Here is a 22,890-nt window from a genome sequence, read left to right as displayed (position 1 = left end):
AAGTTTATTTCTAAAAAGAAGTTATTTATATTAAAATAAATTAAAGTGTAATGTATATTTAGATTTTAAAAATAATGCCATTTTCAAAACTTTAATAGGGATGAATATGCTTTAGATATTTCATTAAAAAATAATGTTATATCTTCTTATAAAACTTCCTCCAAATCTTTTGAATATTTTATAAAACGTATTAAATAATATATATATATATATATATATATATATATATATATATATATATATATATTTAAAGTCTTGAAAACATATAAAAAACATTGAATATTTACTATATAAAATAAGTCGAAAGATTATTTAAAAGATACTAAATAAGGTTTGAAATTGTTGAAAATAATTAAATATTTGGATAGAGAATTTTAAATAAGAAAAATAAGTTACCAGAGAATTTAAATTTCTTTAATCTAAAATTCATTATTTATATTTTTTTATGAAAAATTTAAATTTTTAAAATTTTAAAACTGAATTTTAAACAACTAAAAATGTATAATTTTAATTTTCTTTTAAAAGATGAGAAATTAAAACTCTCTTCTTTTGATAGAAAAACCTTCCAAACAATTTCCCTTACAATGATGATCTTCTTCTTCAAGAAATATCGTCTAAGTTCGCGAAGCGTCGATCGAGTGTGGACGTAGGAAAACACGTAGAATTGTATTCGTCAGTCAGGGGAGCAACTGTCACAGCCCATTATGGGACGAAGGTGTTCGTTGGCGTCAAGGGCCTGGGCCATTGCTTATGTCGTTGATATGTTGTGGTCGGGTGTGGTAGTGTACGACCATATTTTTCGATTTTCTTGTCACTTCCTATGTTGCATCAATATTCTTTTCTTCTCTTTCGAAACACATCAACCATATATTCTTTTCTTTCTGCATTTATTTTCTTTCACCCTCATAATTTTATTTTTTTATCCAAACACAAAATTTTGAAAATAAAATAATTTCAATTGAAGTATTTAAAATCCTTAAAATTTAAAATTTCTCAAAATTTTAAATTTTCTTATCCAAACACACTCTCAGGAAATCTATCTAAAAGTATGCTCCTACTTGGAAATCACACACCTACGAGAAATGAGTAAGACATTCCTCATCTTTTGTCAGCTGGCCTTTTATTTTCCAAAAAAATAATTAAATGTTTGTTGACATTTATATTAGGTTTTTATTTATGTTGTGGGGACATTAGAACCATATCATAATGACATGCTAGAAATACAAAATCTCTTGATTGTTCCGCAAGTTTTTTAAAATGTTTGTTGATTAACATTGAAATGATCAACATACATTGCATTTGCATGCGCGTCATGGCATTGCATAATACATGTAAAGGTTTGAATGCGTGTTTGATTCCACGTTAAAAAATTATTCTATGTTAAAAATTAATTTTAAATTGAATTAATTCAAATAATTTAAATTTAATTTTATAATAAAATATTCCAACATATTTATCCAAACACACTGTAACGGAGAACAATAGAAATCAAATCAACAGAAGCTTCCGTTATGAGCTATAAAAGGTAACGAAGAAAGGCAACTCAACACATTGCTCTTTATAGCCAGTTTTTGACAAAAACGTTATTAAATTAAATACATAATAACAACAAAATTTAGAAACAGATAAAAAAAAAACCCTAATCTAATCGCTCACTGGCGATATAGAAATTAGCTAGGAACATATTTTTGCAGAGAGAGAATGGGAACGTGTTTTTCAGATATCAAAGGAGGGAAGCAAGCGGTGGGAGGGAAGAGCAATGAAGCCACTGGCACTGGCGCCACGACGAACAACAATGGGGGCCAAAACGACGCTGTTGATTTCTTTTACAAGACGCAAGGGTTTCAACAATTGTTCACGCAAGTTGAGGTACTTTTCTATCTTAATCACTAATTAATATTGTCATTCTCACACAATGCGTCCACTCAACCTATTCATTATCGCCACAATTTTGGTTTATTTGTTTCGCGGACTTTTCTGAAAAAGTTAAAGAAAAATTTCAGTTATACTTTTTCTTCTTCTTTTTTAATAGTTGTTGTTGTGCTTTATACGCTTTTTCCTGCGAAGAACGAGTGAGGTCAATCTTTTGTTGTATATCTTCTTCCAATCAAACCAAATTAATAAGGTAATCAGGGAAAAGACAAGGAGAAGATTTTCACATAAACAAAGGATGGAAGGAGAGAGAAAGAATTTCAACGCACATAAGAGAGTCAAGAGAATCTTGTCTAGACAGGATATAAATATATTTATTATTATATGTTAAGAATAGAGAAAAAGAATTATATTTTCACAGTGTAAATAATCACAATTTATTATATATGATAAATTTATTAAATTTTATGGTAATTATTTTAATAATTATATTAACAATAATTATGATTCAACTATATTTTTACATTGTGAAATATATGATCAATAAACTCTAAACAAAGAATCTACCCTCATTTGTTGAAAGATATTAATTACCTCAAAAGAATTAGTATTATATGTTTTTAGTTAGGTGATATTCTGGATTAGAAAAAAATAGAATGATAAAGTTGTGAATAAACAATATGTACAGAGCAATGTTGTTAATGGTGGATGGCGGTTCATGGCGGAAAGTCAAAAATCCGCCATAAAAATATGGCGGATGGCGTAGCGGAAAATGGCGGATGTCATGGCGGACACAAAAAAAAAAAAAACATATATATAAACTCATTGAAATTGAAAAAAACAAAGGATTGCATTCAAATAAACTAAAAAAGTTTCATGAGTTCATACAATAATCAAGTACCAACACCAAATAAACTCATTAAAGAGTTCAAAATAAGAAAATGATAAAAACATAATGCAAAGTGCAAAGTGAAGGTTGAGGCTCTAATCATCTTCTCCAATCCCAACATAATCATCTTCGTTGTTATCATATGGTAATGGAGCATCTCCCTCTCCCTCTTCCCCATCAGACGCCTCAAAATTGACCATGATTTCTTCTTCTTCAGATTCAACATCAATATTCTCCTCAACATCTAGATCCTCATCATTTTCTTGGACTGCTTTTTGCTTCCTTGATGAAGATCCAACAACCATTGCCTGTTTTTTAGAAGTTTGGGCAGCAGCAACACTTGTTTTTTGCTTTTTCCGCCTAGTATACATCCTACACTCTCCAACCCCCGAAGCCTGATACACAGTTGCCCAATTTAGAGCATCATCATCTTCAAATACCAAATCATTTCCAGCATCATTATCATCATCTTGATCCATCTCTCCCACGAGCCATTCATTGCATACATCAATATCATTAAGAGAAATTGGATCAATTTCATCTCTTGCATTATATCTTTGCTTCAATTGTTGGTTGTATTTGACAAACACCAAATCATGCAACCTCTTGTGCTCAAGCCTATTTCTTTTTTGGAATGAATCTACAACATAACAAATAAATGTTGATTTCAATCTCAAATATACTCCAAATATAACTTGATCATCAAAATTAAATAAAATTAAAAAGTATAGTTAGAGTTTTGTCACAATTACTTGCTCAAACACACTCCAATTTCTTTCACATCCTGAAGCACTGCAAGTCAAACTCAAAATCTTAATAGCCAGCTTCTGCAAATTTGGAGTTTGTGACCCAAACATTCGCCACCAATATGCTGCAATACCAATTACCAACCAAGAGCATAACTTAGAATTCTGAATTCTAACACTAATACATAAAAAAAATAGTATGATAAAAGTTTCTTACTAGGAGAATGGGTTTTCCTTTGAGCCATTGCAAAGTCGGAACCAAAGTGGTCAACACCAATCTTGTAAAGATGCAACTCGGTTAGAATTTTCTGTTGCACATCAAATTGTGGAATCAACTTCTTAATGCACTCAAACAAACCATTGGTGACCTCAAAATCAAACTCTAAGTCAGTGTTGTCATAAAAGAACTCTGGATTTAAGAAGTGGGCAGCTGCATGCAATGGCCTATGAAGCTGACAATTCCATCTTTTATCAATGATTTCAAACACATCTTTGTACTTGCTTTCATTGTTGTTGAAAGACTTCATAATTGTTTCTTTTGCCTTGTCCATTGCTTCATAAATATAGCCCATGGCTGGTTTCCTTTCACCATCCACAAGACGAAGCACTTTCACAAGTGGAGCCATGACTTTAAGAGTGTAAACCACACTATTCCAAAAAGAAGGCATGAGCACTACCTTTGCAGCTTCTTTTCCCTTAGGCTCCTTAGATAGCTTGTTCAAGGTCCATTCGTCAGAAGTAAACATTTTTCTAATATTGGCTTTCTCTTTGTGAAGCCTTTCCAAGGTTAGATAAGAAGTGGCAAATCTAGTAATAGCATGTCTCACCAATTCCCTCTTGTTTGTAAAATTTCTCAACAAACTTAAGGTACTAGAATGGGCATAGATAAACCCAACTAGATTAATTGCCCTTCTAATGGTCTTCCTTATCAAGGGAAGCTTCCCAATATCTTCAAGCATCAAATCAATACAATGAGCTGCACAAGGAGTCCAATAAATATGTTTCCTTTTCTCCTCCAACAACTTACCCGCTAAAACATAGTTGCTCCCATTATCGGTTACAACTTGAACAACATTCTCTTCTCCAACTTCCTCCACAATGGCATCAAGCAACTCAAAAAGCTTTTCACCTGTCTTCACAAAATCAGAGCCATCAACAGACTTCAAAAACATGGTACCAGCTTGAGAGTTAATCAAAAAATTAATGATGCATCTTTGTTTCCGATCAGTCCATGCATCATACATAATAGTACAACCATACTTGACCCATTGCTCCCTATGGCCTTTCATCAAATTTTCAGTATATTCAACTTCCTTCTTCAAGAGTGGAACTCTGATGTCATGATAGCTAGGAATGGGCAAATGTGGCCCATATTGACCAATGGCTGCAACCATGTTCTCAAAGCTTTTCAATTTAATGAGGTTGAATGACAAACTTGCTTGGTACCAAAAGCGAGCAATATGTTGATGCACCTTCAATACTTCATTCTTATCCATTGACTCTCTTATGTTCATTTGCCTCAGCATCTCCATTTTTCTCCGATTGATTGCATTTTCTGGATTCTTACAGAATTTGTCCATTGGTCCTTTTTTAGTCCCACACTTTGTCTTTGCACTTGCAGCAGCATTACAAGAGTCCGCAAACTCATCTTCTTCACTTCCATCACATCCAATCGATTCACCAAATTCAAAATCTCTTATATTTGCCATATTACCACTGCCAGAAGTACTGTAAGTGGTCCCACTTTTTTTTGTAGCCATATATTCCTTCAACTCTTCGATTACATTTGGGGGAGTTTTCTTGCAAGCTGCAACGTTGCCCGACTTCCCAATCAGGTGTTGTTTGGCTCGGGTTATTCCTCCCTTAGTGATTTTTCCACAAAAATTACAAACAATGGTGTTTGTATCTCCTTCCACTAGTGAATGGCAATATTTCCAGCCTGGGTCTGCCTTATTTTTCCTCGTTGCACTTGCAGTAGCAGCATCGGATGATGGTTCAGCCATTTAAAAGAGGTCTGAACAGAAAAAAAAAAATTGTGGTGTCAAATACGAAAAAAAAGGGACTGTTAACAGTAAAAAGGGGTGTCAAATAGCAAAAGGAAAAAAAAAGCTGTAGACAGTAAAACGGGGGGTGTCAAATAGCAAAAGGAAAAAAAAAAGTTATAGACAGAAAAATGGGGGGTGTCAACAGCAAAAAGCCCAAAAAAAAAAAAGAAACAGATCAGCTGACCCGTCTTCTTCCTTCCTCTTCTTCGTCGTCTTCTTTCGCGAGACAGAGAAATGGGGGCTCGTCGCGCGTTGCCGGGGCTCGTCGTTGGAGGTCGTCGGCGCCGTTCGTGCGTTGCGGGCCTCGTCGCGGCGGCGGCTGGGTGCGGCGGGGAGGGGGTGGTGTCGCGGCGGCGGCTGGGAGCGGCGGGGTTCGGGAGGGACGCAGGCAGGTTCGGGAGGGAATGGAAGCTGTTGGAGGGACGGCTAGGTGTTCTGAACGCAAGCTGTGGAAGGTTTTAATTTAATGACTAACCGGGTAGGGTTGGGTCGGGTCGGCCCAACTCCTACCGCGGACAAAAGCCGAAGATTTCCGCCATTTCCGCCATCCCGCCACGACCGCCATGGCGCCGCCATCCCAAACCCGCCACGCCACCGCTATTCGGTGGCGTTTTTTCGCAAACCCGCCATGGAAAACCGCCATGGCGCCGCCATGGCCGCCATTTAACAACACTGGTACAGAGTAATGAAATTTTATTATCATATATAATATATAATAAGATTATTGATTTTATATTAATTATTTTAAATATCATATCATAAATGTTTTCTAATTAGTTGAGTAAAATAAACTAAAACATTATTAAGTTAAATTAATTGATAGATTGTAACGAATCAAAGAATTGTTATATAGATTGTGTGTAAAGAAATTTTGCTTTAAGTCTTTTTTTCTTAATTATCTGAGAGTTAAGCCAAGCCTAACAAATATAGATTGTGATGAATCAAAGAATTGTTATAAGATTGTGTGTAAAGAAATTTCTTTTATTAATTTAGGATTCGATTAGGAATTAAATATAGCCTAAAACAAATATTTTATCCTGAATCTTTTCGTCAAATAAAAGGCAAGATTGACTTGACTTTAAGATAAGAGAACTAAAATTATTTTTTATTAGTACTTATAAAGTAAAACAGACTTTATACTGAAAAAAACCACATATATTGATAAAAATGCCTAACATATTAAAAGTAAAAAAATATATATTTTAGGTCTCACTTCTTGCGGGATCCACTCTGATAAAAGGTTTACAAACATTATTTTTTTTTCCTTTTCTATCCCAACTAAACACTGTTAAATTTATTGTGTGTTCGAAACTAAACTGCAAAATCAAAATCAAGATAAAATTCTCAATACAACGTAAAATCACATTTGTGAGTTCCCTCCTTAGTCTCCCCAACGCCAAAAGAAAAAAATGATGTTAAATTCGAATATCATTTAATGGTAGAAATTAATGAAGTTAATTTGCCAGATAAACTTTTGTGAAGATAATTTATTTTATAAGATACCTGTTTACTGGAAAACCATAGAAGTTTATGTTCAGATATGTGATAAACTGCCAAATATTGATTAAAAAATGGGGGATTTAAATTTCGCAAATTAAAGTTTCATGTTGTCAAGCATTTGTTTTTTATAATGTGATTCTAAAACATAAGCTCTAGAAAAGCTAACTAGCAAATGTCTTATGCTACCCTGAGTAAATCCGTCCACCAAAATGAATGTTTTCGAGTGTTGTTTTTAGGATTTTTTTTAATATCATAAAGCATGTATAGGTTTTTCACGAGTATTTGTTTGTTTTCTAACTTTTTTTCTGTTCATTTTTGTTTTTTGTTTATTCAAATGTACTATTTGTTATTTTTGGAACCTGGACATGGTGGAAATGATTATGGTCTTCTATTTTTTTTGCTACAGTTATCTCTCTCAGCATCTAACTTACTTGATCTGGACATTGCATCAAAGGTATATTTTCTATGGAATGGCTGCAAATGTTATACAAAAGATTCGAAATGGTTCTCATTTTCTTTTATTTCTCGATGTTTCATGCTTATTTACGTGTGACCGTTCTTTTTCTTCCTGAAATACCTTTGCATTTGCCTTAATATCCTTACCTCTGTTTATGCTAGGCAAAGCAATCACAATCCAAAATATTTTAGACAAATAAAGTTTCTTGTATGTTAGTATTACTATTTTTCAATAAGTACATAGCATGTATTATTTTTCATTTACACTCTTAATAATCTAGTGATGCTAATCATGCAAATGCTTTGAAGTTATTTTTTAGACTGTAGAAACCAGTATGTAAAATTTTATTAGCAGAGTCACAGTTCCTCCACAAATTCATGTAAATCTCAAGTTTAACGACGTTATTTACAAAAATTTGTTTTTCGTAAACATAAAAATAAAAATAATTATCTTTTATGTGAAAGTTTCAATATCTTCGTGGAAGTTTAGTTTGGTACATGCACATTGATCAAATAGGCCTTTGTGAGCATAATTTAGCTGATTTTTTCCCCTTATTCTTCCAGAGTGATCCCATGGTTGTAGTTTATGCAAAGAAAAGAGATGGTAAATTGGAAGAATTAGGTCGCACTGAAGTCATTCTGAATTGTTTGAATCCAGAGTGGATAGAGAAAATTAGTGTTGCATTTCACTTCGAAATTGTGCAACCACTTGAGTAAGCCATCCTTGATCTGTCTTGCACCTATTCCCAAGCTACAAATGGCGTGCTTGTATTGCAATAATATAACTCCTCTCATATTTTACTTTTCTTTCAGATTTCATGTGTATGACATTGATACAAAATATCATAGTGTTCCCACCAAGGTTTGTAAATCATAATAACTCTGCCCTCTAAATGAACCCTGCATTGTTTGCTCAGTCAGGATTTTACAGTGATACTTTTCGATTGAGTCAAAGCAGTGCCAACTCGTAGATTGCTGAATTTTTCTAAAGAAAAATATTTTAGCTGTATTTATGTTATTCTTGTTTGAACATATATATGTAATGGCTTCACAAAAATCACTAATATAGAGTTTGATTGGAGGGAGAGGGGAGGGAAAGGGAGGATTTTTTCAATCTTTTTTTTTTTTGCAAATCATTTAACTACTTTATTCAGTGATTTTACAAATGAAAAGGTTAATATATCCTTGTCATCATGTCAATTGCAAACAGCAACCGATTTCAATAGGAATAATTTACCTTTTTCCAATCAGGGGATAAATTATTTAATTTATAAAGTTCATGAACAATTTATTTAAACTTATCTTATGAAATAAACATTTGTTCAAGTATTTGAAATAATTTATAAAAAAAAATTATAATGTTCTCATAAAGAAGTATGGTACTTGATAGAACATTATGGCGGAAGTTGATCCATGTAGCCGACCCCACCTAGTGGGATAAGACGTTGTTGTTGTTGTTGTTGTTCTCATAAGAATATTTTTAACTTAGTCCAAAGAATTATTTAAAATAGCTTATAAGAAAAGCTTATACCTTATTTGATTTTTTTTATTATAGAACCAATTTATACATAAATGTTTATATAATTATATATTAAATATTCATTTAATAAAATTTTAATTAAAGTTATTTACCTGAACGGACTTTAGGTTAGATTTGAAAATAAATCCTTTTGAGTGCTCTCTTCAATTTTATATGAACCTGTGTGATTAAAGACATTAATTTATGGCAGATTTTCATAATTAAAATATATTTTGCATTGCAATAGTATTTTTACAAATTTATTATTCTCTCTTGCTCTTGCCAAATATTTTAGGGAATGGTTATGACGACTTATGAAGTTTATATTTGAAAACCAAGAAATTTTTTCATCTGTTGTTCCTGCAGACGCTAAAACTGGGAGATCAAGAATTCCTTGGAATGACCAGTTGCACTTTATCAGAGGTCAGTATCATTGTATTCATTTTCATTGTGCTGCTTGTTAGTACTGTTGCATTGAGAATTGAGATTGTAGCCACTGAGTGACGCTGGTGTGAACTGTGTGTGCCACAGATTGTGACTAAACCAAGTAGGAGCTTATCTTTAAGGCTCCAAAACAAAAGCGGGCATGGTGTTTTAAGAAACCTTGGGGCAATAACTATTCATGCTGAGGAGACTGTTGCTTCAAAAAGTGCAGTTGAGATGGTCTTGAGTTGTTCTCACTTGGATAACAAGGATGTCTTTTCTAAAAGTGTACATATTCTATACCCCACCTACATTCATGTTCCCTATTTAATTAAGTGCATTTTTTTTTTGTTTGGCGTTCGAAAAATCTCTAATATATGTTTTTCTTGTAGGACCCTTTTCTAAGAATATCAAGAATGATTGAGAGTGGAGGTTATATTCCTATATGCAAGACTGAAGTTATCAACGACAATTTAAATCCAAAATGGAAACCAGTTTGTCTTAGTGGCCACAAGTTTGGAAGTAAAGTAAGCCTGCCACCTTTGGTCTTACCATTTGATGTTACCAGATAGTATTTATCTAGCTTTGAAATTTTTTAAACTTCTGTGCAGGATAGTCCATTAGTGATCGAGTGTTTTGATTTCAATAGCAGCGGTGATCATGTACTTATTGGGTAATAATGCAATTATTAGAAACGGGCTTATATTTTTGTTGGGCATATACTTTTCTGGTTTATGGATGAAAAATATATTGATATCAAAATTTATTGCAATCAGTAAAGTGCAGAAGTCAGTAGCAGACCTTGAAAAGCTATACGGAGAAAGAACAGGCGTAAATTTGATCATACCATCCACACGCCACAGACAAGAGAAGGTGTCGGTTGACCTACGCTATAGAATTACATTTTTGCTCTACTCCTTTGCTTAACCTCACTTTTTGGAATTTCTTCCATGTAGGTTCTGAAGGGTCAACTGTTTGTGGATCAATATTGCGAAAAGGAACAATTCAGTTTTATTGACTACATATCTAGTGGTTTTGAACTGAACTTCATGGTTGCTGTAGATTTCACTGGTAAGTAACAATTTTCTTCTATTGCTCACGGTGATTATGAATTTCTTATCTTAGTTTGCCAAGCACTTCAACATGTGTCCAGCTTCAAATGGAAATCCTCAACATTCAGATTCTTTGCATTACATTGATGCATATGGTCGGCTAAATTCATACCAACAGGTAAGCTTGATATCTACTTCTTGTGAATGAATGATTATGAACTTTTCAATCATTAACATGTGAAGCGCAATAGATCCATTGTTTTGCCTAACCAACACAGTATTTATCTGTAGGCTATAATGGAGGTTGGAGAAGTTATTCAGTTTTATGATTCTGATAGGCAGTTTCCTGCTTGGGGCTTTGGAGGAAAGATACCTGGTGGTACCGTATCCCACTGTTTTAATCTATGTGGGAATCCAGGTGCCTCTGAGGTGAGAAATTTTTCTTTTTCTTCTTTATCCCTCCTGGGATAGCAATTGCATTGTTGTTATTCTATCAATTTAACCTTAACAGTTTGTTTTCTTTCATGTTTAGGTTGCAGGAGTTGAAGGCATAATGGATGCTTATGCCAGTGCTTTATGCCGTGTCACTCTCTCAGGACCCACTTTATTTGGCCCAGTTATCAACATGGCTGCACAAATAGCTTCGCATGCTCTTACATCACATTGCAGCACTAAGTATTATGTATTGCTTATCATAACGGTAAGAAGATAATGAATTGGCGATACTGGTTGTGGTATGATTATGAATAACCAATCAAATGGTTAATTTTCTCATAGGATGGAGTTGTTACGGATCTTCAAGAAACAATAAATGCTCTGGTTGAAGCATCTGACCTTCCCCTGTCGATCCTTATAGTTGGAGTGGGAAGTGCTGATTTCACGAGCATGGAGGTCCTACTACTCATCCTTGTCCAAGTTTTTTTCCTTAGACCCCATTAATTATTTAGTAGCATGAAAATGCTTTGTTGTTAGTGAGAATGAATAATGAATATACTTGTGGATTGCAGGTGCTGGATGCTGATAATGGGCGTCGGTTGGAGAGTTCTACTGGTCGTGTAGCTACACGAGATATGGTGCAATTTGTGCCTATGAGAGAAGTACAAAGTAAGTACCAGTTGCTTCTCAAATTAACTTGCTTGTGATTCAATTCGTTAGCCTATTTTGGCCCCTCCAAGTTTTGTACTCATTTCATTCCATTTAAAGTTAAATGCACCCTCATGTGTTTTTGACAGGTGGGCAGATATCCGTTGTGCGAGCTCTTTTGGAAGAACTACCTGATCAATTTTTGTCTTTTATGCGAAGCAGGGGCATTAACCCACTGCCTTCCCATTTCTCAAAAGCATCCACTTCCACCATGCAATAGATTTTTAAACTCGTGCACGTCAGGGAGAAGGATTAGTGAAGATGTTATTTGGTTCGTAGCAGGCAATCAATGGCCAAAATCTTTATCTGCTAAACAAGTTGGCATGTTTTGAAATTTGCTCGTTGATGTGAATTGTAAATAGGTTTGCTTGGGGATCAATATTGCAAAGAAAATATATCTTGGGTGATATACTCCTGGTTCCTCTACTGGTATCTTTCTGTTTTTTTCTAATAGGGAATAATACATCAAAACCAACCCAAAAAAAAAGAGACACAAGGGGGCTAACAAACAATCAATTTTCACTCTACATCTAGTCTAGAACTCTAATTTAAAAATAGAATTTAATATATCATTTTTCTGGTTTTCACGATGATTTATTGGGTAATCTAAAGAAATGCATAGACCCACTACCCACTAGAAAGACACGTATGTTAGGAGCATATTCAGCTGGACTTCAATTTGTTTTGTGTAAAGGACCGCCTTGTAGAGAAAGGGGAAATAACCTCCTGAATATTGTGGAAGAACCCTTTATCGTAAACATTATTCTTAACTACTACCACATCTTCTAGAGGTGATTTTCGAAAGAAGGCTCTCCATTTGCTCAACAAGGGCTGTTTCTCACTGCTCATTCCACCAATACTTTGTTTTAGGGCTTCAGCACTGACATTTGCTTCTTTTAGCTTCCTCTGCCAGTCCATGTAATCTTGCCACTTAAAAGTCTGTGATTCACATAGAAACCTTTAGTTTCATTGAGCATCAGGGTGTCATTAGCACCTCTCATAAGCATACAGTTTCATGGCTAAATAAATCACCAAGACTGGATAATGATAAGCAACCATTAACAATTCTGCATTCACGAACCAGCACAAACTGTAGAGGTGACTCATCACAATTAAAGTAGCCAGACCTTAATTGTTTTCTTTTAAATTCAGACGATAAAGCAACCGTCCAGTTTGTGCAGGCTTGTCAACATAGATCCCACAATCATACTAACTTACATCTCTAATTCAACTATTTAAATGCATCGTATTCTGGTCCCTCTCTATTTATGGGGATTTTTGTTCACATGAAAAAAAGATAAAAAGATTCCTTGCCACTTCCTGGCTCCTTTATCATTTACAACAAAATTGCTTAATACATTTGAAGGTTACAGGTAGAAGGTACCTCATTAGTGGTAGTGTTGGTAAGGCAAAGCTTTGCATGGTAACCGAAGAAACCAGCTAACAGCATCCCAACGATAGCAAGGAACACCATAAGAAGTATCTGAGTGTTGTAAGATCCCAACAACCACTGTATGATAACAAAACATCACTAACCACTTAAATGGAAAATAGGCAATCAAAATAGAAATACATAACAATCAATATGCAGACACACAAAAAGAATCCCTCACCTGCACAACATTAGGAGCTAAATCCAGAAAAGAATTTTCTATTCCATAATAAACTGCAGTGTTATGATAAGGATAGAGAAGTCTCAAAATTAGTAAAAGAAACAACTTAATCTGAACATAGATACTAGTTGCAAATCTATATTACCGGTTAGAATATCAACAACTCTTAATTCTCTCAGTCTTCCAGCAAGAACCAAGACAATGGCAACTGTTCCATACAAGCATATAAGGAAATGCCTACAAGATGTGAAAGAATCACAAATACAAATAAAACCAGAGATTAAGAATGTATAACTTATCGCAAATCTATGGTAAAGTTGAAATCAGTCCCTAAATTGTTTATTACTATGATCTTCTAGTATTTATACTACATCTTATAGAAAGGGTAAAAGACTGAAGCGTTGAATGATGCCAAAATAGCATACTGAAAAGCACTTGTTCACAATGTATTGAACAAGTTTAATACTTAAGAGAGAGTGGAGCAATGAATTGGTACAGAAGAGCAGTGAATTGGTACAGAAACATTTTAAGTAACATGCAGGAACTGAAGTTTCCTGTCCAGAACAGAAATAAGATTTATTAAAGAGAAAAGAAGGTACAGATCATAGTTATTAGAATTTTAAGATTTGCGATTTAAATCCTACGATTCGACAAAATTTGACATATCTCTCTGTGAACCTCAGTTCAATAATTTTATCTAAGGAAAGGAAACTTCCTAAATCTTTTCTCAGTCTCCTAACATGTCATACTTTTGGGGGTTCCTTTTGTGAACAAGTTAGATTAGATTACACGAAATGATACTTGTGTAAGAATACATATAGAACTCACCACAATAGAAAAGCCATGAAATACCGGGTGTTTTTCTCCCCTATGCAATTGTTCTGTGAGTAAAACAACTTTCAGCACAACTCCAAAAAAACACATGATGTATATTAAATGAGAACAATGCAAGCAATCTTATAAAGAGGGAGAATTTCAAAGATTGCTAACCATCCATCCACAGTGATGATCAAATCGAGCAACACAGCGATCACAAATGCTGCAGTGTTTTGACCTAGCAGGTCTGCATAAAAAAATTAAGACAGTTTTATAGATAGATTTAACCAATATTTCAACAAAATTCAGCAACAGTAGCAAACTCACTTTGGAATTTTGCAAGTGGAGCATTCTTTCTCTGAATAAATAATATTATCATAGGGATAAGCAGAAATATAGTGAGCAACATTCTCAGTGTTTATTGTCCCTGGATCAGAAAAGCTGGTCAAAAGAAAGAGCAGAATTCCAACCACAACTGCCAAGAAGCTTGTGTACCTAAACAAAAATATAAGGTCTACCAAAATTCAGGATAGAATAATGCTGAAGAAACCATTAAGCAAAAAAAGAGTACAACATTGGCCCTGAGTACACTACCTGTGAATTCCACTTAAATAGTATCCAGGGATATAGGCAAAGCAAGACTTCGCAATGAAATAATACGTTACACCAATTATCACGATATATATGATCTGCAATAAACAGAATTTTAATCATCAAACCAATGGAGAACATAACAATAGAAGTCACTAACTTACTGAGAGACTTTTGACCATGAAATATCAACATAATGGGTGATTTTGTTGAGGATAGATGGGAGTGGAAGTTAATCTGGAGGAGAAACTTTTTTGACCATGAAATTGACATGGTAGCAACTTTCTTGGCTGAGATTGAGAACGTTCACATCCAGCATTCCAGCAAGGACTTTCTAACCTGGATGGTTGAACCTAGTGGCATTTACTCCACAAAATCAGCTTATAATCTGTTGATGGAAGCTGACAGGGCTGCTATTGAGGATAGTGCTTCAAAGATCATTTGGAATCTCAAAGTTCCTCCAAGAGCAATTGCTTTCACTTGGAGATTATTCAAAAACAGATTACCTATTAGGGATAACCTGAGAAGGAGACAGGTGGATTTGCCTTCCTATAGCTGTCCTTTATGTGAATCTGAAGAGGAAAATGCCAGCCATGTTATGTTCTCTTGCATCAAAACTAGGACTTTGTGGTGGGATGTTTTGAGATGGGTTAATAGAGTGGGCCCTTTTCCCATAGAGCCAAAGAATCACTTTATGCAATTCTCCCACTGGAACAGAAATAGCAACACTGACAAGAGATGGGAGGTGTTATGGATTCAATCCTGTAAATCTCATGGATGAAGCCTTATTCCATACTTGGTCCTGGTTGAAATGTATAGAGAAAGGCTTTCTCGTGTAGGAACTAAAACTTAAAATAGGGACAACTATGAGGACTAAGTGAATAGTTTAACCAGTGGAATATAATGCCACTTAAGGACATTATTATCATTATCCTTTAAAAAAAAAAGATGTTCCAACTGAAGGCACTCGCACCCTACCTAGACATTCATAGTATTGCACACAAAAAAAAAGGCCACATGCAGTATTCAGATGTCAGAAATGCCCAAATCATGACCTAAATAACATAAAAAGGTTATTTCCGTAATGAATTGGACGAAGCAATTTTTCTAATCAAATCTGCTTATAGATCCCATTGTCATGTTAGTTGCAGGTCACAATCCACAAAAGACAATGCTGGGCGCTGATAAGTTAAAGCATCGAAATACGAAGAAGAGTTTCACTACATTAAAATTGATAGCACAAATTGGAGCAATGAATCGAAACAAAAAGAAGAACGGTGAAAATAATATAATACCTGTAGAAGAGGATTGGGACGATCACAACAGTAATATTCGACGGAGAGAACCGCATCCGTACACTTAGGGCCAAAAACAGCGCCAACGAAACGCCTGCAAAAGAGAGAGAGAAAGAGTGAGAGAGATGAAGTAATTGAAAATGAAGGAAGCGAAAATGGAAGAGCTCTATACAGGAAGTAATCGTAAGCGCCGAAAGTGAGGAAGTAGTGAATGCGTTGGATGAAAGTGCCCTCAAAGATTGGCCATCGACCGCAGAGGAAAGAGACAACGACCACCGCAGTGACCAAGCCATGGCACACCAATAACCACTCTACGCCCATTCCACATCAATCGGACGTTAATCACTATATCCAATCTTCTCTTAACTCCATTTAGGTCTCAATTGATAAAAAATAATTGTGACAAACCATTAATTCTTTAATAAAATTTATTACTGTAATAAAAAACAAACGGTGTGACATTTCACTACCTCAATTTTTTTCTATTGGAGATCCATTTCCATCATTAAAATAAAAGCTTAAATTAAATATTTTTTTTCCGTTGGCCACTTGGCAAATATTTCATTTACCTAAATTAAGTTCATTAAATATAATCAATCGTCAATAAATACGTCTTTAGAAATAATAATACTGAGTTTTGAAAAAAAATGTTGATGTTGAAATACTCTCCATATTCATTTGATTTATTCACCAATATTCCACCGCTAGTCAACCTAAGTTTAATCTGCTAAATTTTGTAGAGTTTAATTGTGATATAGTGGTTGGTGGTGTAAATAATTTTACATTGTCAAATTATTTTAAAATAATTATTTTAAAAGTCGATAAATTTATTATATATAATAAGTTGTGATTAGATATTCTGAATTGTGTATACATAATTTTTTTCTTCAATTTTTTAAAGAAAACCATATGCCCCAAGCTAAAAAAGGAAAAGAAAAAAGTAAAACCATGCTATTTTCTTCTTAAACCCTTAAGGCACTTATTGAATAATTGAGTTTTTTTTTGTTTTATTTTTATTCTAACTAAATGTGGCCTTTAGGTTTTGCCTATACTTATGGAAAAACCTCAAACATGTCTTAATAAAACATTAATATTTTATACCAAGGAATTTTTTATGATCAAATTCTTTTCTTTCACGGTAAGGGATAGACTAAAAACAATAAAATCATTCTGCCAAAATAAATAGTTACGATCACTCTTGGATCATGACCACCGCGTAAATTATAATTTACTTAGCCCATCTAGCGTAACATCTCACTCCAAATCACACTTAAAAGACTAACTAAAAGGAATTATCGAAAATTTGAAAGTTTCCTCTAAAAACATGACAAATCTCATATTGAATAACTTGTAAAAACATATCATATATTGATACAAATCTATATATATCCAAATCCAACATTTAGATATCAAGGTTATAGATCACAACATAGTACCTTGACATAATATCCAAAATATCAACTGATAGTGATGTTAGTTATACATACTAATCATCAAAGTGTCTCAAATCATCATAATTACACCATAAACATATTTATAAGATAAGATCATCTACATCTCAAAATAAAGGAATTTTCTCTATATTTATTCCTACCCTTATCTCTATAGTTGCATTATACTGGAGTCACAAAAAAATACTCTTCATCAAACACAATGGAGACCTACCAAAAAGATAAACAAATTTCTAGGTAAGACAACAAATCCCAGAAAGTCAACTATTCAACCACTTGTTTATTTAAGGGGAAAAAATGAAAGAAAGTGATAAGTCACGAAGACTTGATGACAGCATAAAATACAAAGCGGACAGAAAAGAAAGCACAAACATAGCAGAAGTCTTTACATTCAAAAAGAATTCAAATGACATTAAATAAAAGCAAAATAAATAACTCACTTTTAGAAACTATTGTGTACTCCATTGGAAACTTTTAGAACTACATATAAACTAGTATTCAAGAATAACAACTTTGTAAAAAGCCTCATTCTACTATGTGCACATAGATTACATTATCTCTTCATTATGGTGAACGATAATTATAAAACTACAACATTTAGTTCGTAGGCTGCATTATTTATTCGTTGCAGCGAATGGATCTTTAAGAACTATGGATATTCAACTCATAGGTTGCATTCTCTCTTTGTTGCAGCAAATAGGAAAAATACATATATACTATGTATGTTTGACTCATAGGTTATATTATCTCTTCATTGTAACAAATGAAAAACATATATATTATGAGTATTTGACTCATAGGCTACATTAGTTTTTCATTGTAGCGAACAATAATCAATCATAAACCCATAATAATAATAAAAAATCCAATATCCATTTTTAAATACCCTATCAAAATTATTAAGAATCTCAAAGAATAAATTTCAATCAAACAAAAACAAAGATTTTACTTCATTCTCAAGTACTCCTAAAATTCAAAGATAAAAAAAAGAGTATACTTTGGAGTTTACTTGCTTCTCCTAAAAAAATTTAAAAGTATCACTAAGTAGATTAGCTAATCACAACCAAAAGGGATGCAATCAATGTCTTTCAATGTCATTTTGAGGATTAACCACCGATTTTTCACAAAATCTAAACATTTAAAATAAAAAACAAGAGAATAGACAAAATTCCCAAATTTAACATACATAGGATTCTAAACTTCAATAATTCCTAATACTTAGTTTTCTAACCCTTCTCACAAAAGCCACAACTAATCTATGCTATAAAATACTCATCTAACTCAATGGGTTATAAATTTACCTTAAAGAGATCAAATAGAGAATTTTAAGGAGATGAGTGTTGTTCTCTTTTACTCCAACCACCTTCTCATGCTTGAGAGTGTCACAAGAATACAATAAACTTGATAATTTTTGAAACAATGGAGGATAAAGAGTGAAAGGATGAGAGATGAAAAATGGGGATGAAGGGGGAGGGCTTGAGAGATGCGGTGGGTTCTTGACAGAAAGGAATTAGGAGAGGAATGGAGGTCTCAGGAGTTTCTAAAAATTATAAGGGGGTTATATTATATATGTATGTGTATATTAAAGAATGAAACGGTGTGTTTCAAATATACAATAAAAAAATCCAATTAGATAAGATTATCTTTGACAATTCATTTCAGTTAACTTTTAATTTTTTTTATTAGCTGAAAAATTTATTTGACCGTTCGATAAATAAATTTTTTTAGTAGCTTTTATGTTTTTTGAAATACTACTTGAAATATTTTTTTTATAATTTCCGCTTTTTTATATTTTCTTTTATTTTTATGCTTAATATATTTATCAAATTCTTGCTACCCTTTTTTAAATAAATCGTGATTTTATTATTATTCTATCATTTTATATTTTTCAACTACTTTAATCAAAGACTTATCATTTAATAAGTTAGTTTTTCAGCTTCAAGCCACTAACTTCCAATTAGTTTTGTCAAATATAACCTAAGATACACGTCCAACACAAGACCTAGATGCTAGTGACAATGAAGGTATTAAATGAAAAAAGAACTTACATTTAATGTCATAGAATTATTAAAAGAAAAATGTTACATGGACACTCGTTGTGTCATTTAATACCTATAGAGAGAAAAATATAGGTATTATAAGATTTATAATGTGATAGAAAAAGAGAGAAATGAAATATTTAAAATGATGAGATGTTTATGTATTATTGTTCATATTGTCCATTAAAAAAATTGCTCATATAAAAAACATTCCATACTTATTATACAAAGCAAGTGATAAGTATAAAAAAAATAGCAAGTGGTAGGATTTGTAAAATGATAGTAGTATTGTAGAAGGATTTAAAATTACTCTAAATACAAGTTCATCATTGTAACTTAAACCTACTTTGTCCACCAACATGTCGTGGGTCCGAATGGTACTAGATTTGGCCCGTAAGCAAAGTCTCAGTTTCAAGTTGTGGATGAAAAAAAAACATGATTGGATGGAAAGAATCTCACTAAAATTGGACAGTCAAGTTCTCTTATGGATATTAATTATCGACAAAACTAATGGATATTCTGTATTAATATATGCTAACCAAAAAAACCTACTTTGTCCGCTATACCACTTGTCCTTTTCTCTCATCGCAAATGATCTTTCACACAGCCTACGAAAGTGCTAGCCAAAAGAACCAGTAAACTGTATTGAATTACTGCTTTCCACTGTAAAATAATCACATTTTGCTCCAAGAACTAAGCAAGGTAAAATAACCAAATGAAAATTTATGGAAATATTAACCAACATATCTGTGAGCAGAATTTAGAGTAACAGAAGGTAATAATCAAGGATGTCAAGCTTCAGTTAGAGATCTGAAACATTGATAGAATTCTCTATAATGTCAATGCAGGATCCTACAGATTTTCCCATTGATAAAGCCTCAGCAACCTTCGCTCGAGCTGCTTCATGCATCTGCAAGAGCAAGACTGTGTTTAGCAAAGACCATCTAACTTGAGTATCTGACTTCTTCTGTGTGAAGCCTAGGCCCTTGAGCAATAAATCCAACTGTTTACAATTAAGAAAATTACAATTAGTAATGTCAATGCCATTTGCACTTTCCAAATGTCTTGACTAGAAAGTAAGTCAAAAATTTGCATAAACCTTTCTTATGTCATCCAGACCTCCTTCAGAAAATCCATATATAAGATACTCGGTAGACATCCCAGCCAATGCTATACATGAAAATTTATTCAATGTCTAACAAAATAAAACAAAGGTTGTTACATAACTAACAAAATAAATGCGCAGAACGTTGATTAAAGCAAACTTATAAACATTGTAAATTAAATGTCAGTAAGATAGCAACGTACTGTAGCTGAAACTTTTCCCGAATTAACCTACATGAAGTGAAAGGTATTAACAATCAACAGATATAGTTGTAAACTAAATGCAGTTCACGTAAAACTCTAGATAATCAAGCAGTTTAATGAGCTAAAAACATGTGTTCTTTCAATTAGATAATTATAATGGAGTCACTCAACCTAAACTGTTTTTCTTACAGGTAAATTGTGACAAAGGTCAAAGCCAGATTACTAGGAAAAACAGCCTAGTTGTTATTCTTTCTTTCTATGTTTTACATTAGAGTAAATTGAGTTGCATTAAAATATAAGGGGAAAAAATAAAGCAACCTACTTCTTCTTGAAACTCAAAATCCGCAAAGGCTGTGCCTGCTTGAATATTCAGGGATCCCTCCTTCTGCAGAGCATCCAAACTAGAATTAGTATATCCTCTAGGAAGTATTCCAACCAGATAGGCAATTAAAAAGTGGCCAGCTTCATGCTGCATAATTAAATTTTGTTATGGTTACTACTGTCATTAAGATGTAAATTATTAAATTATTTGAAATAAAATTATTTCAAGTGCCAATAAGAGAATAACATGAATCTGACTTGAATAACCCTATTGTGGTATTTCTGACTGAAGCTGTGAACAATTGTATCAACAACCAAGCTACCAATACCTCCACCAAAAGAGACCTGCAAACAATCAGTTGGAAGAGCATCCTCAGAAAATCTTCTACAGTAATCAATCAAGTAGCATGTCAATGAACAAACACAAATTTAATGATGAAGATTGATAAACAAACTTGATCCAGAATTTTACAATGTAATGAACCTTCAACCCTTGATACTTATACAGTGGTTATAAAGTCTGTTATTGACAGAGGTGACAATTAGGATACAATAACAACAAAGTCTTATTTCGCTAGGTATGGTTGACTACGTGATTCTCACGAAGTTATTTGGTTCACTTAAAGACCAAAGTTTCAACAATGTTATTAGGTGGCAATTAGGATATTGGAAATAAAATCGTTCGTTCATACTGGAAGCAAAGCAAACATGGAAAATGCATTTCTAAGGTATAGACGGACAAAGCGAGAAAAGAGAATAAGCTCCCCAAGTATGCAAGTAGAATGTCTTATTTATCACAAAAGGAACCAAATGGTTATTATGTTCAGCTGCAGAAGAACATGCATACAAGTATACAACAGATGGGTCCTCTAGAAAATGTTCACCTATGTGGCGAAATGAAATGAATTAAGCTCCAGTTGTAAGTAAGTACCGCGTCCAGTGTCCACAGAAAGAGCAAGCCCAATGAGATATAGAAGATTTGCTGTGGGGAAATAGCAAAGGCATTCCATGCAGCAAGGCCTCCTACAATAGCAGCAATCTGTAGATTTCTCTCAATTGAACCAAGAGTTGTGTCCACGGGTGAAAGAAGAGACAAAGTTTCAATTCATCCAAGGTGTAAAGCCTTTGAGGCACCTGCGTAATAAGCATTGGACAAAGCTTTAAGTAAAAACCATATGTGTTATGAAAAGAAACAATCAGGCTTACCCTGCAAATCCTTGACAAGGGCAAGGGCAGCTCTATCATCTCCCTTTGCTAGCTCCTTGTCCACTTTCTACCATGTAGAGAATTGAAACAATAATGACACACTTTTTTGTATTGCACACTTTTCTATTGCTTTGTGAGTGTATTTATACATAAGGATCACATGAATGAGATAAAGCTGTTTAGATTCTCCTTGATTCTAGGGTTGGTTAACTTGCTTATCTAACAAGTTCACAAGTTACCGGTTTCAGTTGTCCAGGGCCACACCCACGTGGTGCATCAAAGCCAAACCGACCATTTAATTCAAGTTATTTGGGTTCATGAAATTAAATTACCCCTATCTGCGTATTTGATTGTTTTCCACGGGAAGGCTTTCTTTTGAAGGCTAGAGTTGCATTTTTTCTTCACCACATAAATACAAGATAAACAATTTTGAAATCAAAAACAAATTTTCCGTCCTGACTCCAGAGTCTAATAACCCGTTTAACCAAAATTACTGTTTATTATACGATTAGCAAAAATTACAAAATAACTAAACAATAGTGTAAACAAAATAAAACCATAACCAAATACTCTAGTTCAGTTGGTTAGAAAAAATGAATGAATTA

The 22,890-nt window shown here is 33.5% G+C and overlaps 3 protein-coding genes and 1 pseudogene across 3 annotated transcripts; 1 reads left to right on the top strand and 3 right to left on the bottom strand.

Annotated features, from left to right (window-relative positions):
• Nucleotides 1–1,569: 1,569 nt before the first annotated feature.
• Nucleotides 1,570–11,924, top strand: LOC100818746 (protein BONZAI 3). Its single transcript, XM_003553694.5, has 16 exons — nt 1,570–1,869; nt 7,459–7,506; nt 8,073–8,221; nt 8,322–8,370; nt 9,394–9,450; nt 9,559–9,738; nt 9,843–9,977; nt 10,062–10,123; nt 10,227–10,323; nt 10,407–10,521; nt 10,604–10,680; nt 10,794–10,931; nt 11,035–11,202; nt 11,280–11,393; nt 11,510–11,606; nt 11,735–11,924. The coding sequence occupies exons 1-16, from the start codon at nt 1,702–1,704 to the stop codon at nt 11,863–11,865; spliced, it is 1,785 nt and encodes a 594-aa protein (XP_003553742.1). The 5' UTR covers nt 1,570–1,701; the 3' UTR covers nt 11,866–11,924.
• Nucleotides 3,457–6,227, bottom strand: LOC102661813 (uncharacterized). Its single transcript, XM_041012718.1, has 2 exons — nt 3,725–6,227; nt 3,457–3,632 (listed from the first exon to the last, which is right to left on the bottom strand). Exons 1-2 carry the CDS (start codon nt 5,508–5,510, stop codon nt 3,493–3,495), a joined length of 1,926 nt encoding a protein of 641 aa, XP_040868652.1. The 5' UTR covers nt 5,511–6,227; the 3' UTR covers nt 3,457–3,492.
• A 102-nt stretch (nt 11,925–12,026) lies between the features above and the next one.
• On the bottom strand, nt 12,027–16,357 carry LOC100786858 (probable protein S-acyltransferase 17). The gene is made up of 10 exons (XM_003554625.5): nt 16,133–16,357; nt 15,961–16,054; nt 14,669–14,763; nt 14,402–14,569; nt 14,249–14,321; nt 14,087–14,139; nt 13,404–13,495; nt 13,259–13,311; nt 13,030–13,155; nt 12,027–12,584 (listed from the first exon to the last, which is right to left on the bottom strand). The coding sequence occupies exons 1-10, from the start codon at nt 16,279–16,281 to the stop codon at nt 12,309–12,311; spliced, it is 1,179 nt and encodes a 392-aa protein (XP_003554673.1). The 5' UTR covers nt 16,282–16,357; the 3' UTR covers nt 12,027–12,308.
• A 3,361-nt stretch (nt 16,358–19,718) lies between these two features.
• On the bottom strand, nt 19,719–22,324 carry LOC106794101 (uncharacterized; annotated as a pseudogene).
• Between the last annotated feature and the right edge of the window lie 566 nt (nt 22,325–22,890).

This window comes from Glycine max, chromosome 19 (genome assembly GCF_000004515.6).
Source record: "Glycine max cultivar Williams 82 chromosome 19, Glycine_max_v4.0, whole genome shotgun sequence".
Classification (NCBI taxonomy): domain Eukaryota; kingdom Viridiplantae; phylum Streptophyta; class Magnoliopsida; order Fabales; family Fabaceae; genus Glycine; species Glycine max.
This window is presented reverse-complemented; position numbering and strand designations above follow the sequence as displayed.

Coding starts and splice junctions, on each gene's coding strand:
- LOC100786858 (XM_003554625.5), bottom strand. CDS start 16,281: ATGGGCGTAGAGTGGTTATTGGTGTGCCATGGCTTGGTCACTGCGGTG. Junction 16,055..16,132: donor GGCGCTTACGATTACTTCCT/GTATAGAGCTCT, acceptor TCTCTTTTGCAG/GCGTTTCGTTGGCGCTGTTT. Junction 14,764..15,960: donor GTCCCAATCCTCTTCTACAG/GTATTATATTAT, acceptor TGTTTATTGCAG/ATCATATATATCGTGATAAT.
- LOC102661813 (XM_041012718.1), bottom strand. CDS start 5,510: ATGGCTGAACCATCATCCGATGCTGCTACTGCAAGTGCAACGAGGAAA. Junction 3,633..3,724: donor AAGGAAAACCCATTCTCCTA/GTAAGAAACTTT, acceptor TTGGTATTGCAG/CATATTGGTGGCGAATGTTT.
- LOC100818746 (XM_003553694.5), top strand. CDS start 1,702: ATGGGAACGTGTTTTTCAGATATCAAAGGAGGGAAGCAAGCGGTGGGA. Junction 10,124..10,226: donor GGTGATCATGTACTTATTGG/GTAATAATGCAA, acceptor TATTGCAATCAG/TAAAGTGCAGAAGTCAGTAG. Junction 11,394..11,509: donor CTGATTTCACGAGCATGGAG/GTCCTACTACTC, acceptor TGTGGATTGCAG/GTGCTGGATGCTGATAATGG.